A 12,518-nucleotide genomic window follows, 5' to 3' on the forward strand; every position below is an offset into this window, starting at 1 on the left:
ATTTTTGCAGCCCTACTTCTCTCTAGGGGTGAAATTCTTTACTCTGGGACGGGCACTAGTACAGGAAGAGGGGAGTCAGGGAAGCTTAGCATCAGTCCTGAGCAGAACCTGCTTTGTTCTGGATGGTCAAGCCATTCCCCTCCCCTGGATCTCCTTTTCCCCACCTATAAAATAGCGAGATTGGCCCAGAGAGTCCGTAAGAAGCTTGTGACGCCAACATCCTATGGTTAGAACACGGTAGCCTTTAAAAATAACCCACACGGAGACCTTCAGGGTTCTGGGGTTCTCGGGATAAAAGATGGTTTATGAGTGCCCTGTGTCCGTCATTGTAGAGCTTGTTATGGTTCTGGGACTTTTGCGCATTAAGTTTCCTGAGGATTTAACATGCAGAAGTTCTGACTCTCTGAAGTTCTAGAACACGTTTAACCCCCAGGTTCTAAAACTGTAAATTCCCAAGATGTTCTAAAGAACAAAATTTGTTTTGTTTTGTTTTTGAAACTATCACACTCACATCCTTCAAAACTTGATAGCGCAGGAAGGGTAGGTGGTAAAAAAGTCTTTGTCCTACACGTATCTCGCAGCCCCCAGTCTTCCTTGGAGGCAGCCGCTGTTACCGGTTTTATATCAATTCTTTCGGAGAAGTTTCATTCATATATAAATATATAAAGAGACAGATGTGAAAAGAAGGAGAAAAAGAAAAATTTTTAAATGCATAAAGATGGATAAATGCAATATTAATATATTAATATACTATAAAAATATATTCTCTCCTTTTAATAGAAATGATAGCCTTTGGGCAATGTTCATTTATAAACAAGTATAGATAAATAGATACAGTTAAACACTTTTCCCCTTTTTTTTTTTTTATATTTTATTATTTATTTATTTGGCTGCGTTGGGTCTTCGCTGCTGCGCGCGGGCTTTTCTCTAGTTGTGGCGAGCAGGGGCTACTCTTCACTGCGGTGCGCGGGCTTCTCATTGCGGTGGCTTCTCTTGTTGCGGAGCACGGGCTCTAGGCACACAGGCTTCAGTAGTTGTGGAGCGCAGGGTCAGTAGTTGTGGCTCATGGGCTCTAGAACGCTGGGTCAGTAGCTGTGGCGCACGGGCTTAGTTGCTCCGCGGCATGTGGGATCTTCCTGGACCAGGGCTTGAACCCGTGTCCCCTGCATTGGCAGGCGGATTCTTAACCACTGCGCCACCAGGGAAGTCCTTCCCCCTTTTTATACACATGATAGCCCACTGTAGACCTCATACCTTGCCTTGCCTTTTCTACTTCACAGTCTATCTTGAAAATCTTTCTGTATTGGAACGTTTTTTATAGTTGCATAGTACTCCATTGTGTGACAATATCTTGACTTACTTAGTTATTCCCATATTAAGGGGCATTTAGCCTGTTCCCAATCTTTTGGCCTGAAAAAAAAAAAAAGGATGCAGTGAATAACCTGTATGTGTGTCATGTCATTTATGTGGAGCTTCTGGGTCAGTATATATGTTGTCACTTAGATGTTATCAGAATAGCCCATGCAAAGGTTGTAACCTATGTGAGGAATTCTAAGGTCCTAAGGATCATCTGGAGTCGGTTCTGGCTTTTCCAGGTGACGCCAACCCTAAACTGTCCCCTCCCTCTACCAGGTGGCCCATCCCCTGCACCCCTGCACCCCAAGCGCAGCCCAACCAGCACAGGGGAGGCGGAGCTGAAGGAGGAGCGACTGCCAGGCCGGAAGGCGAGCTGCAGTGCCGCGGGGAGCGGGAGCCGAGGGCTGCCCCCCTCCAGCCCCATGGTCAGCAGCGCCCACAACCCCAACAAGGCAGAGATCCCAGAGCGGCGGAAGGACAGTACGAGCACCCCTGTGAGTGGAGGGGCTGGGGGATGGGACCAGGGGTGCCACCACCTGTGGCCCAGCCTATCGATGCCACCTGGGTCACATTTTTCAGACTCTGCCGTTTCCTATCCTGTTCCCCAGACCACCACACGGGACTCTTTGTTTTATCCATTCAGTCATTCACTCAACAGACATTTATTGAGTGCTCTCTCTGCCTAAGCTTGTGCTTGATTCTAGTGTATAAATTAGGATTCAGTGTCAGAAAGAAGTACTCTGTGCTTTCGACGGGAAGGATTTAATACGGGGAATTAGGTGTGGTGTTTACACAATTGTAGGAAGGGCTGGAGGGGCAGGCAATAGACAAGACCTACAAGAATGACATATTGCCACAGCAGAATTGACCCACCAAGGGAGCTGCCACCTCTGAGGCCACCTCTAGCTCTGTTGAATTCAAGAACATACGGTCATGGCTGCAGTGCAAGACTCAGAAACTTCATTCTCCAGAAGAAGAGCCTCTGCTGCCCAGAAGTCTGGAGAACCGGCACTGGTGCCCTGCTGAAGCAAAGACCCTCATCTCACGGATTTGCCTGTGTGAGCCCCAGTCAAAGGGGGCAGGAAAGTGGCTGCCACCCCTTTTCCACCTTCCAGATCTTCATGAGTGCAAAGATTGGCAGAACCCATTCATATCCAGAACCTGGGCTGCAGAGGAGTTTCTGGGGAATGTAGCATTTGGCTTTCTTGCTTCTACAGCTCCTTAGAATAATATAATACAAGCTAAGGGAACCAAAATATCCTCATCATCAGAGACAAGGGTGGAGACAAGTTACAGGAAGGTGGTCAGGATGCTGAAGCTACATAGACCGGAGTTTGAATTTCACTGATGAGCTGTGTGACCCTGAGCAAGTAACTTCCCCTCTCTGAGCTTCATTATTCCACCCTGTGAAAATGAGCTCATCAAAGAACTTGGGTTGTTGGGAGGATCTTGTACAGTCTTCACACAGTGTCTGGCTCAGTAAGCACTCAATGAATGAGAGCTGTTGTAATTGTTGAAATAAACCCACACTTTAAGAAAGTAGAAAAGGAACAGCAAACTACACCACCACCCCACCCCCCGCCCAGAAAAGCAGTAGAATGAAGGAAATAATAAAGAGACGAAAGGAAATCAATAAAGGAGAAAACAGATGTACCCTAGAGAAAATCAACAAGCCAAAGTCTGATTCTTTGAAAAGATTAATAAAATCAATGGACCCCTAGAAAGACTAATTAATAAAAAAGACAGTACGTAACATTGTAAATCAACTATACTTCAATTAAAAAAAAAAAAGAAAGAAAAACTACAGCAAACACAAAATTACCACGATCAGAAGTGAAAAAGAGAACTTTGTTCTAACATAAAAAGGTAGTAAGATGGTATTAGGAACTACTCTATGCCAATAAATTTGACAACTTAGACAAAATTGACAAATGTCTTTAAAAACACAGTTAACCAAAACTGACACGAGAAGAAATAGAAAACCTGAACAGTATCAACATCTTCCCATAAAGCAAACTCCAGACCCAGATGGCTTTAAGCTGGTGGAAGTCTTCCACACACTGAAAGAAGGAATAATACCCAACTTAGGCAGACTTCCAGAGGAAAGAAAGAGGGATCGCTTTCCAACACATTTTGTGAGGCAACAGAATCCTGATTTGCCATTCCTGTCCTCGGAGAGCTCCGTGCAGTAGCGGGTGGGGATGTATGTGTGAACAGATGTGGTCACTCAGAGTGATCAAGGCTGTAGCAGGGAGTGCAAAGAAGGTAGCTGACTCAGCCTGGGGCCAGGGCGCGGATATATTATGAACTGACACCTGAAAGATAGCTAAGAGTGAGTCAGAGGGAAAGGTAGGAGGAATATCCAAGCAGATAAGACAGCATGTGCAAAGGCCTTTATGAGGAGAGACAGCATGGCATGAATAAGTATGTTTTTCAAAGTTTGATGTGGCTGGAGGTGGGGGAGAGCTGGGAGAGGAGAGAGGGGCCAGGCTGCCCCCTGGGAACCTTCCCTGACCTTCTCTCCTCCCAGCTCCAAGGCCTTCTATGACTCTCAGCCTACATTCTGGGATGGCCCACTAACCCTTCATGTCTTTAGCCAAAGTACAATAAACCACCTACTCACTTTCAGTTCACACACAGGCCCCTGCCTCGTTCCTTTTATTTTTATTTATTTTTTTATTATTATTATTTTTTGGCTGCGCCTTGCAGCATGCGCGATCTTAGTTCCCCGACCAGGGATCGAACCCGGGCCCCCTGCATTGGGAGCACGGAGTCTTAACCACTGGACCGCCAGGGAAGTCCTCCCCGCCCCGTTCCTAATGAGGGAGGCCAGAGAGGGTAAAAGGGGGGATTAAGGGGTATCCCTTTGCTCCCTCACTCTCCTCCTGGCCTTGTCTCCTGCAGAATAACCTCCCCCCCAGCATGATGACCCGCAGAAACACCTACGTTTGCACAGAACGCCCAGGGGCTGAGCGCCCATCCCTGTTGCCAAATGGCAAAGAAAACAGGTATGGAGGGAGGGCAGCAACAGGGAGGGGGCAGTGGGGTGTAGGTGAGCAGGGCCCCCCTTGATCTCAGATGATAGATGCGGGGAAGGGGTGCCATGGGGACTGGGGAGTCTGTGTCTGCCCTTCCCTTGGCAGAATCTACCCACGTCCTCCCTCTCCCAGACTCCCCTGAAAATCCTCCACCCTTAATTAATTAGCCGTCAGCACCAGGAAAGCAGTCTGACCCATTCTCTGCCTACGAGCCTTGGGAACCTGAGTTGATTCTTTTTTTTTTTTTGAATGATCCATTTTTAGAGCTGGAGAGAAGCCCCAGATTGTCACAGCTTCAACATCCTCTGGTTGGCTGGGTTTCAAACTTCTTTGCCTGAGTCTGTTCGGTCTCTTTCAGCTAGCATGTGAGGGAAACCAGTACAGACTGGCTGGAGCATAAAAAGGGAATGAATTGGTTCACATCCCAGTTCAAGTCTGGGAGTGGGGCAGACTTCAGGATAATGACACTGCCGCCCACCGGGACTGGCAGGCATGACGCCGAGGTGCACTCTGGGAAGCACCTGATAAACAGATGTTACTCTTTGGTGGGGGCGAGGTAATGGAGTGGCTGAGGGCATTGATTCTGTGGCTACTCAGCTCCGAGTTGGAATCTTGCCTCTTAGCCCTTTGGCAGGTATCTGAGCCTCCATTTCCTCCTGTGTAAGATGGGGCTGCTGTTCTCTGCCTCCAGACCCTATTAGAGGGATCCAGTGGAGATCAGGTGTGTCCTCGTACCTGGCACAGGGCCTGAGACACAGAAGGCATTTGATGAATACGAGCTTTTTTGTGGTTGTTAAATAAAAATAATAACAGCCAACATTTTTCAAGCAGTAACCATGTGCCAGGCCTCTGTACATTAGCTAGTTGAATGCCCCTAACAATTCTATGAGGTCGATCCTGCTATCTCCATTTTACAGCTGAGGAAATGAGGCATAGATGGGTTAAGTAACTTGTCCAAGGCCACACAGCTGGTAAGTCAAGGAGCAAAGAGATTCCAGACTGATTCCAGAATCTGTACTTGTAACCACTATAATATATAGCCTCCCAGTTCTGGCCGAGAGATAAGTGTATAGTTAGATTATAGATTCAGGAATGAAAAGACCCCAGAGTGCAGTGGATGAGATGGAGGTTTAGTCCTCTGTGATGCAACCATCCAGAGGTAGGAGGCAGGGTCCTCCAAGGATTCAGGACCAGTCTCAACATGAAGCTCCAGCTCTGGATCTGAGGCCACTGCACCAATTGCCACTATTTCCCAACCAGCAAGTAGGGTGGAAAGAAAGTGGAGTGCAAACTGCTTTCTTTTTAGAGGCGTGACCCAGAAATGGTACAGAGCACTTCTCTTTATATTCTGTTGGCCAGAGCATGGTCACATGACCACCCCTAGCTGCAAGGGAGGCTGGGAAATGTAGTATCTGGCTGGGCAGCCATGTGCAATGTTCATACTCTAAGGGGTTTGGTCACTAAGAGTAAAACAAGGTGTATGGATTCTGGGAGAGAGGTAGTGGTATCTGCCAATCAGGGCTCCCTCTTTGAGATCCAGGCTGGTCCCGGCTCCCTAGGATAGAAATTGGAGGTCTGGCTCCTGCTGTCAGGACTGGGAGCCTCAGAGGGCCTAGAGGAGGGTCCTGGGCTAGTGGAGCCACCTCTGCCCACACAGCATCTTGAGAGAGTTAGGGAGAGGGTGCCTTCCTCTTTCTGTTCACCTGTTGAAACGTTTTCATAATGAATGTAGGTCCCCTTGATGTTCACATCTATTCCTTTCCCACGATTGAATAATAGCAAAGTGTTTGCACACTTGGTTTGGTTCCTGAGGTTTGGATGGCAAATAGCAAGGGATTCATCCAAAAATGTATCTGAATCTATTCAATTGCCGAGTTTGGAGAGAGGAGAATTGGGATAGGGGACAGATTGGAGGGGGCAGAGTTTAAAGAAAGGGTAGTTTGAAGGAGGGACAACTTAGGAGTTGAGACGGGGAGGTAAGACAATACTAGGGCTGCACAGTGCACCGCCTGCACGACGTACACAGCAGCCCTGTCTCTGAGCCCCAGGTTGCTAGAGGTTTCTGATCTCAGGAACGACCAGTGGAGAAGCAGGGGGCTGGGGACTTGGCCTGCCTCAAGGCCCCACCCTGACTTGTACCTCTCTGCCCACAGCTCGGGGACCCCACGGGTGCCCCCCGCCTCCCCCTCCAGTCACAGCCTGGCTCCCCCGTCAGGGGAGCGGAGCCGCCTGGCACGCGGCTCCACCATCCGCAGCACGTTCCACGGTGGCCAGGTCCGGGACAGGCGGGCAGGGGGCGGGGCAGGTGGGGGCGTGCAGAATGGGCCCCCCGCCTCTCCCACACTGGCCCATGAGGCCACACCCCTGCCCCCTGGGCGGCCCCGCCCCACCACCAACCTCTTCACCAAGCTGACCTCCAAACTGACCCGAAGGTGAGCCCCACGGGATGTGGGGTCTGGGGAGCGGGATGGGGGGGCTGACGGGGCCTAACCTGTCTTCTGCTCTACTCTGCCTCTGTATCCCCACGTCTCCTCCTCTTCCTCCATCACCCTTCACCTCCCTCCTCACGCTGCAGGGTTACCCTCGATCCCTCTAAACGGCAGAACTCTAACCGCTGCGTTTCGGGCGCCTCTCTGCCCCAGGGATCCAAGATCAGTAAGTCCCCTCCACCCTCTGCTTTCACTGGCTCTGCCTCTCTTATCTGCATGTCTGACCTGTGTGCGGGCCTGGCGGGAGGGGGCGCTGTGAGTCGGGTAGGGGCTCCGGTTGTTCATTTCCTCACTCAGTTAATAAACGATAGTCTGGCCTCTGGAGCCAGACTCTTGGGGTTCAGACCCGAGCTCTTCTGAGTGCCCTTAAGCAAATGACTCAACTTCTCTGGGCCTTACTTTCCCCTTCCCTAAAATGGGGATAGTGATAACCGTACCTTCCTCATAGGGTTGTTGTGCGGTGAGGTATATCACTAAGTGAGGTGATGCATGGACTGAGCTTAAAATCTTGCCTTGGAAAATGCTTTATAAATATTTACTATTACTATTCTGTGAGTGTCTACTGTGTGCCTGGCACCATCGTGGGCCCAGAGTAAAGTGAACAAAAGGGATAAAATCCCTGCCCAGGACATTCTACTAGGGGACCCAGACAGTAAACAATAAATAAGTAAAATATATATACTGTCAGGTAGTGACAAGTACTAAGGAGAAAAAGGAAGCAAGGAAGGGGGGGTCAGGGGTGTGGAGAAGGGAGAGTGCAGTTTTAAATGGGGCAGGCCTCACTAAGGAGGTTTCATTTGAGTACAGCCTGAAGGAGGGGTGTGTGTGTGTGTGTGTGTGTGTGTGTGTGTGTGTGTGTGTGTGTGTGTGTGTGTGTGTGTCCTTCTATATGTAGGTATGTGTCTCTGCCCACCCCCACCCCCCTCTTTTGTCTTCCAAATCCTTCAGTATCTTTCCTCCAGCCTGCACTAACCATTTCAAACAGGGTTCCACTTCTGGGCATGGAGAGGGAGATCAAATCCTGACTCCCAGCCCTCCCCAGCCCAGCTCCATACAGCAGGGAGGGACCAGGGCTGAGGCAGGGCCTGCCCAGAGTCCTGGAGCCAGTGGGTTGAGGGAGAGGCCCCTATGTCCAGATTAGTCACTCTTCCCCCCTCCCCTCCCCTAGGGTCACAGACGAACCTGAGAGAATCGGGGGACCTGAGGTCACAAGGTGAGTGCATGTGCCTCCCCTGAGTGCCACACCAGCCCCTCCCCTTTTGCCTGTCTCAGACCCCACTTGTGTAAGTACCTCTCCTCACCCCCCCACCAGACCCTTAGATGGGGCCCAAGCCTCATCCTCATCCTCCAAGGCCAACTTCCTGAAATGTCCCTATGACCCTCCCTTCTCTGCTGGCTCCTCTTACCCACCCCCGCCCCCTTGATTTCCTCTCATTTCCACCTCCATCTCTGAGCATTATTCCTTGACCATCTTTAACTTCAGCCTCTCCCATCTCTAACCCACTCCTCCCCCTGTTGACACCACACCTCCTTTCCCCTCTCATCCAATGAGGCACAAGGGTTGCCAACAGCTCTGGGCCATTGTAGAAACCCAAGTGGAAATAAAGAGCCTCCCCGGCAGTTCCAACAGTCCCAGGACCGAATCTCATTGGCTGGAAATGGGTCACATGTCCATCCCTAAACCAATGCCTGGGACCAGAAGGGTGGAGTATTCTGATTGGTCAGACTTAGTGGTATGCTCATCTTTGAACCAATCACTGATTGGTTGCATGCTCTCATTGACCGGAAGTGAGTCATGTGTTCACCCTTGTGTTCATGCCCCACCTAAACCAGAAAGACTAGATCTGCAGTGCTTCTCAAGGGGAACACTCTTGGTATTTTAGGCGAGACATTTCTTTGTTAGGCAGGGAGTCTGTCCTTGGAGTCTGTCCCAAAGTGGGAACAGTGGGTTACCTTCCTCTTCTCCCCCATCTTTAACCCCTAATATCTTCCCACCTCAGTTGCCATCTACCTTGGGATCAAACGGAAACCGCCCCCCGGCTGCTCCGATTCCCCTGGAGTGTGAAGCTGACCAGCTCGCGCCCGCCCGAGGCCCTGATGGCAGCTCTGCGCCAGGCCACGGCGGCCGCCCGCTGCCGCTGCCGCCAGCCCCAGCCGTTCCTGCTGGCCTGCCTGCACGGGGGTGCGGGCGGGCCCGAGCCCCTGTCCCACTTTGAAGTGGAGGTCTGCCAGCTGCCCCGGCCGGGCCTGCGAGGAGTTCTCTTCCGCCGCGTGGCGGGCACTGCCCTGGCCTTCCGCACCCTCGTCACCCGCATCTCCAATGACCTCGAGCTCTGAGCCGTCACGGCCCTGGGTCCCCTCCTCTTTTCCTCTCCTACTTCGCTTCGGCAGGAGAGAAAGGGGATCAAGGAGGGGATTCTCCCTTTGTCATCACTTCAGTTTCCCTGAAATCGATCTGGGGGCAGAGATTGTCCCCTCTGCTGTTCTCTGGGGCCGCTGGGCAGGAGAGAAGAGCAAAGGGGCTTAGCAGGGAAAGCTGGCACATTCCTGGAGCCTCCAGCTTGTCCTGTCCCCCCTCACCCTGCCTCGGGGCACCTGAGGAAACTTTGGGGGCAGGGCGGGGGCAGAAAGGGAAACAGGAAACTTCCATTCCCCCCCAACAGCTCAAGAATTAGGCCTTGGGCAGGGGCAAGAAGAGTTGCTGAGCCTAAAGGCTGGAGAACTGGGGTGGGTGGGGTCGGGAGTGGGGGTCAGAGAGGCAGATTCCTTCCCCTCCCCATCCCCTCCTGCTCGAACCCCCCCTTCCTGCCCCAGGCTGGCGCGGGGCACTTTGTACAAATCCTTGTAAATACCCCCGGACCCTCCCCTCTGCAGAGGTCTCCCGAGGAGCTGCCGCTCTCACCTCCGGTTTTTAAGTTATTACAGCCCCACCCTCCTCCTGTCAGCCCCTCACCTGCAGCCTGTTGCCCAATAAACTTAGGAAGTCCCCCCTCTCCCACGCTGACCCTGGGGTCTTCCTTCCCTGCCCTCACCTGCAAGTGAGATGAAGAGGAGGTGTGTGACTGGGCCAGTGGTTTCTCCTTTCTGAGCCTCGGTTTTCTCATCTGCAGAATGGGAGTAGTGGGGGTGTGAGGGTCAAGGATGATTGTGGAAGAGGGCAGGACAGGACTCGGCCTCATCCACGAGGCCCCAGTTCCTATATCGGACCCCCATTCATCCATTCACATACCCACCCACATGTTATACTGGACTCTAAGCCACTTCTTACTCCAGCAGTACATTTATTCAATAAACAGTCATTGACCGGTGCCTACTCCATGCCAGGCCCAGTGTGGACACGGAGACACAGGGAGCCCCTGTCTATTGTGGGGGGGTTCTGATAGACACTAGAGAAACCATTGCTTTGGGGGCCACAGAAGAGAAGGTGAGGGGGTTTGGGGAAGGCACTCCAGAGGAACTGGTGCCAGAGTTGGGCTTTGAAGGATGAATAGGAGTTGACCAGGTATTAGGTATGCCCTGGGCACAAGCCTGGAAGTGGAAGTGCATGGTATAGCTCAGAGAACTGTGGGTAATTTCAGGGTGGCTGCTGTGTTGGGGGTGGGTGGAGAATTAGCAAGAGAAATGCTGTATTAGGACTCAGAATCCATCTACACTTAAGCAAAAAGGTATTTGTTTGCTCATTTCATAGGCCAGGGGTGCCTGACTTCAGGTACATCTGGATCTAGGCAGCAGGCCAGCTCACCTCTGCTTTTTTCAGTGTGAGTTTCATTCTAGTAGTTTCATCCAGTAGGCACTCCCTGATGGCAATGATGATGCCAGCAGTTCCAAGCTTTCATCCTTCCAGCTTAGTTGCTGCAGCAGAAAGTCTGCTGAGCTTAAAGTCATGTGATCGTCCCTGGACCAGTCGCTGTGACTCTGGAGTGGCCTGTGCCTACAACTGGACTTAGAAGGGGCTCCCCAAAGGAAAGTCAAGGTGTCAGGAGCAGGAGAAGGGAAGTGGAAGCATGATAGACTTAAGCAGTAGAGGGCTGTCCAGTGCAAGAGGGCGGGGCTGCTTCACCCAGGGCCTTGTGGGCCAAAGTGAGCAGGCTGGGCTTTCATCCGAGGACACTGGGGAGCCATGGAGGGTTGCATGCAGGGAAGAGACTTAGTCAAACTGCCTCAATTGCCCAATTAGAGCATAGTAGGGTCAACTGTTGTATTCTTCACGGAGCTGACAGGAAAGTCAAATGAGAAATGAAGGGTGGTAAAGATTAAAGAGTGGCCAGTGTTGAAAAATTCAGGGTCTGGGGCAGAGCCAAACTCCTGTCATGAGTGAGGCCAGAATAGGACTCTGCTGAAAGAGAAGTGTTTACGGTTGAGAGGGTAGAAAAATGAGGTGTGTGTCGGGGGAACCAACCCTGTCACGAAACCTCAATCCCGGAGGGCTTCCTTTGTGCCCAGCCCTGTGCTGGGGACACAGTGGTGACCAAAATAGCCCCAGCCCTGCCCTCGTGGGGCTCACGGTCCAGTGGAGGAGACAGCCGTGTCCTCAGTGATCCAGAGTGGGCAGGGCTGGTATGGGGGAGTCCAGAGCCCGCAGGAGTGCAAAGGGGGAGACTGCCCTAGCCAGGGAGGGCTTCCTGGGAGGAACAGCTTGGCTGTGATGGAGAGAACGATGAGCAGCTAACCAGACATGGCGGGGTGTGGGTCACGTGTTCTAGGCAGAGGGAACAGCGTGTACAATGGCTGGGAAGCCAGAGAGCGTACAGGTCCTTCAGCAAATGACACATGACTTGAGTGAGTATAGAGTCACTGTGAGAGATGAGGCTGGAGATGCTGGCAGGGCCTTGATGGTTGCGGAGAGGCACCTGGGCTTTGTACCAAGGGTACTGGGGAGCCATGGCAAGGTTGTGAGTAAGGGAGAGGCAGGGGCAGGTTTGTGCTGTGAATGGAGGGAAGGAATCAGGTCAGAATAGTAGCGAGGAGGTCAGGACCGGACAGAAGGTGAGGAGAGAAGGGGTGGACTTCAGCCTTATGAGGCAAAATGGGCGGGACAGGCATGGTAGCTGACAAGTGCCTGGACTCTGGATTCGGCTGGCTCAGACCTTACTGGCTGGAGTGTGTGTGGTCTGTGTGGCCTCAGGGGTGGAGCTGGGACTAGTGATGGGATCTTCATTTGGGGACCGTATTGTAAAGGGCATCCCCATGTCTAACAGGCCCTGCGTGCTTTGACCTTTGGGGTCTCTTCTAACCTTTCTGTTTTGGTAATCTCTCTGGGAACTCTGACATCCCCGGGCCTCAGTTTCCCCTCTGGAAAATGGAGAGAGTTCTTGATCTCTAAGGGCCCTTTACCTATGTGACAAGGTTTGAAAAAGTGCCTCCTCCAGGTCCCTGGGGGCTCTGTCTTCTTAACTGCCTCACCTTTTCTTCTGAGGCCTTTGTCTCTTTAGGGGCCCACGTGCTATGCCCTAGCAAATGGAGGCCTCAGCCTATTGGGTCAAGTAGAAGTGATTGACGTGGCCAACACCCAATACATGTTCAGATGTTTCTTGACGTCTATTACCAGCTTCTCCCACACGCGACCCCAAGGCCCCTTCCTGCTCTTTCCTGGGACCAAGCTCTCCGAAAGTCCTATCCTTAAAGACTTCACAGG

General features: G+C 51.7%; 1 protein-coding gene across 2 annotated transcripts in view; it reads left to right on the plus strand.

The window, feature by feature from the left end:
* The window catches only part of MARK4 (microtubule affinity regulating kinase 4), a 29,377-nt gene extending 19,181 nt beyond the window's left edge, over positions 1 to 10,196 (plus strand). The window contains exons 13-18 of one of the 2 annotated variants that reach the window (XM_068527519.1): positions 1,633 to 1,850; positions 4,261 to 4,364; positions 6,548 to 6,826; positions 6,970 to 7,049; positions 8,052 to 8,096; positions 8,884 to 9,046. In XM_068527519.1, the coding sequence (XP_068383620.1) occupies positions 1,633 to 1,850; positions 4,261 to 4,364; positions 6,548 to 6,826; positions 6,970 to 7,049; positions 8,052 to 8,096; positions 8,884 to 8,948 (791 nt within the window). In that variant the 3' untranslated portion in view covers positions 8,949 to 9,046. Of the gene's footprint in view, positions 1 to 1,632; positions 1,851 to 4,260; positions 4,365 to 6,547; positions 6,827 to 6,969; positions 7,050 to 8,051; positions 8,097 to 8,883 lie in introns of both variants that reach the window. The other variant, XM_068527518.1, reaches the window with a different exon arrangement.
* The last annotated feature ends 2,322 nt before the right edge of the window (positions 10,197 to 12,518 follow it).

Source organism: Eschrichtius robustus, chromosome 19 (assembly GCF_028021215.1).
Source record: "Eschrichtius robustus isolate mEscRob2 chromosome 19, mEscRob2.pri, whole genome shotgun sequence".
NCBI classification, from domain to species: Eukaryota; Metazoa; Chordata; class Mammalia; order Artiodactyla; family Eschrichtiidae; genus Eschrichtius; species Eschrichtius robustus.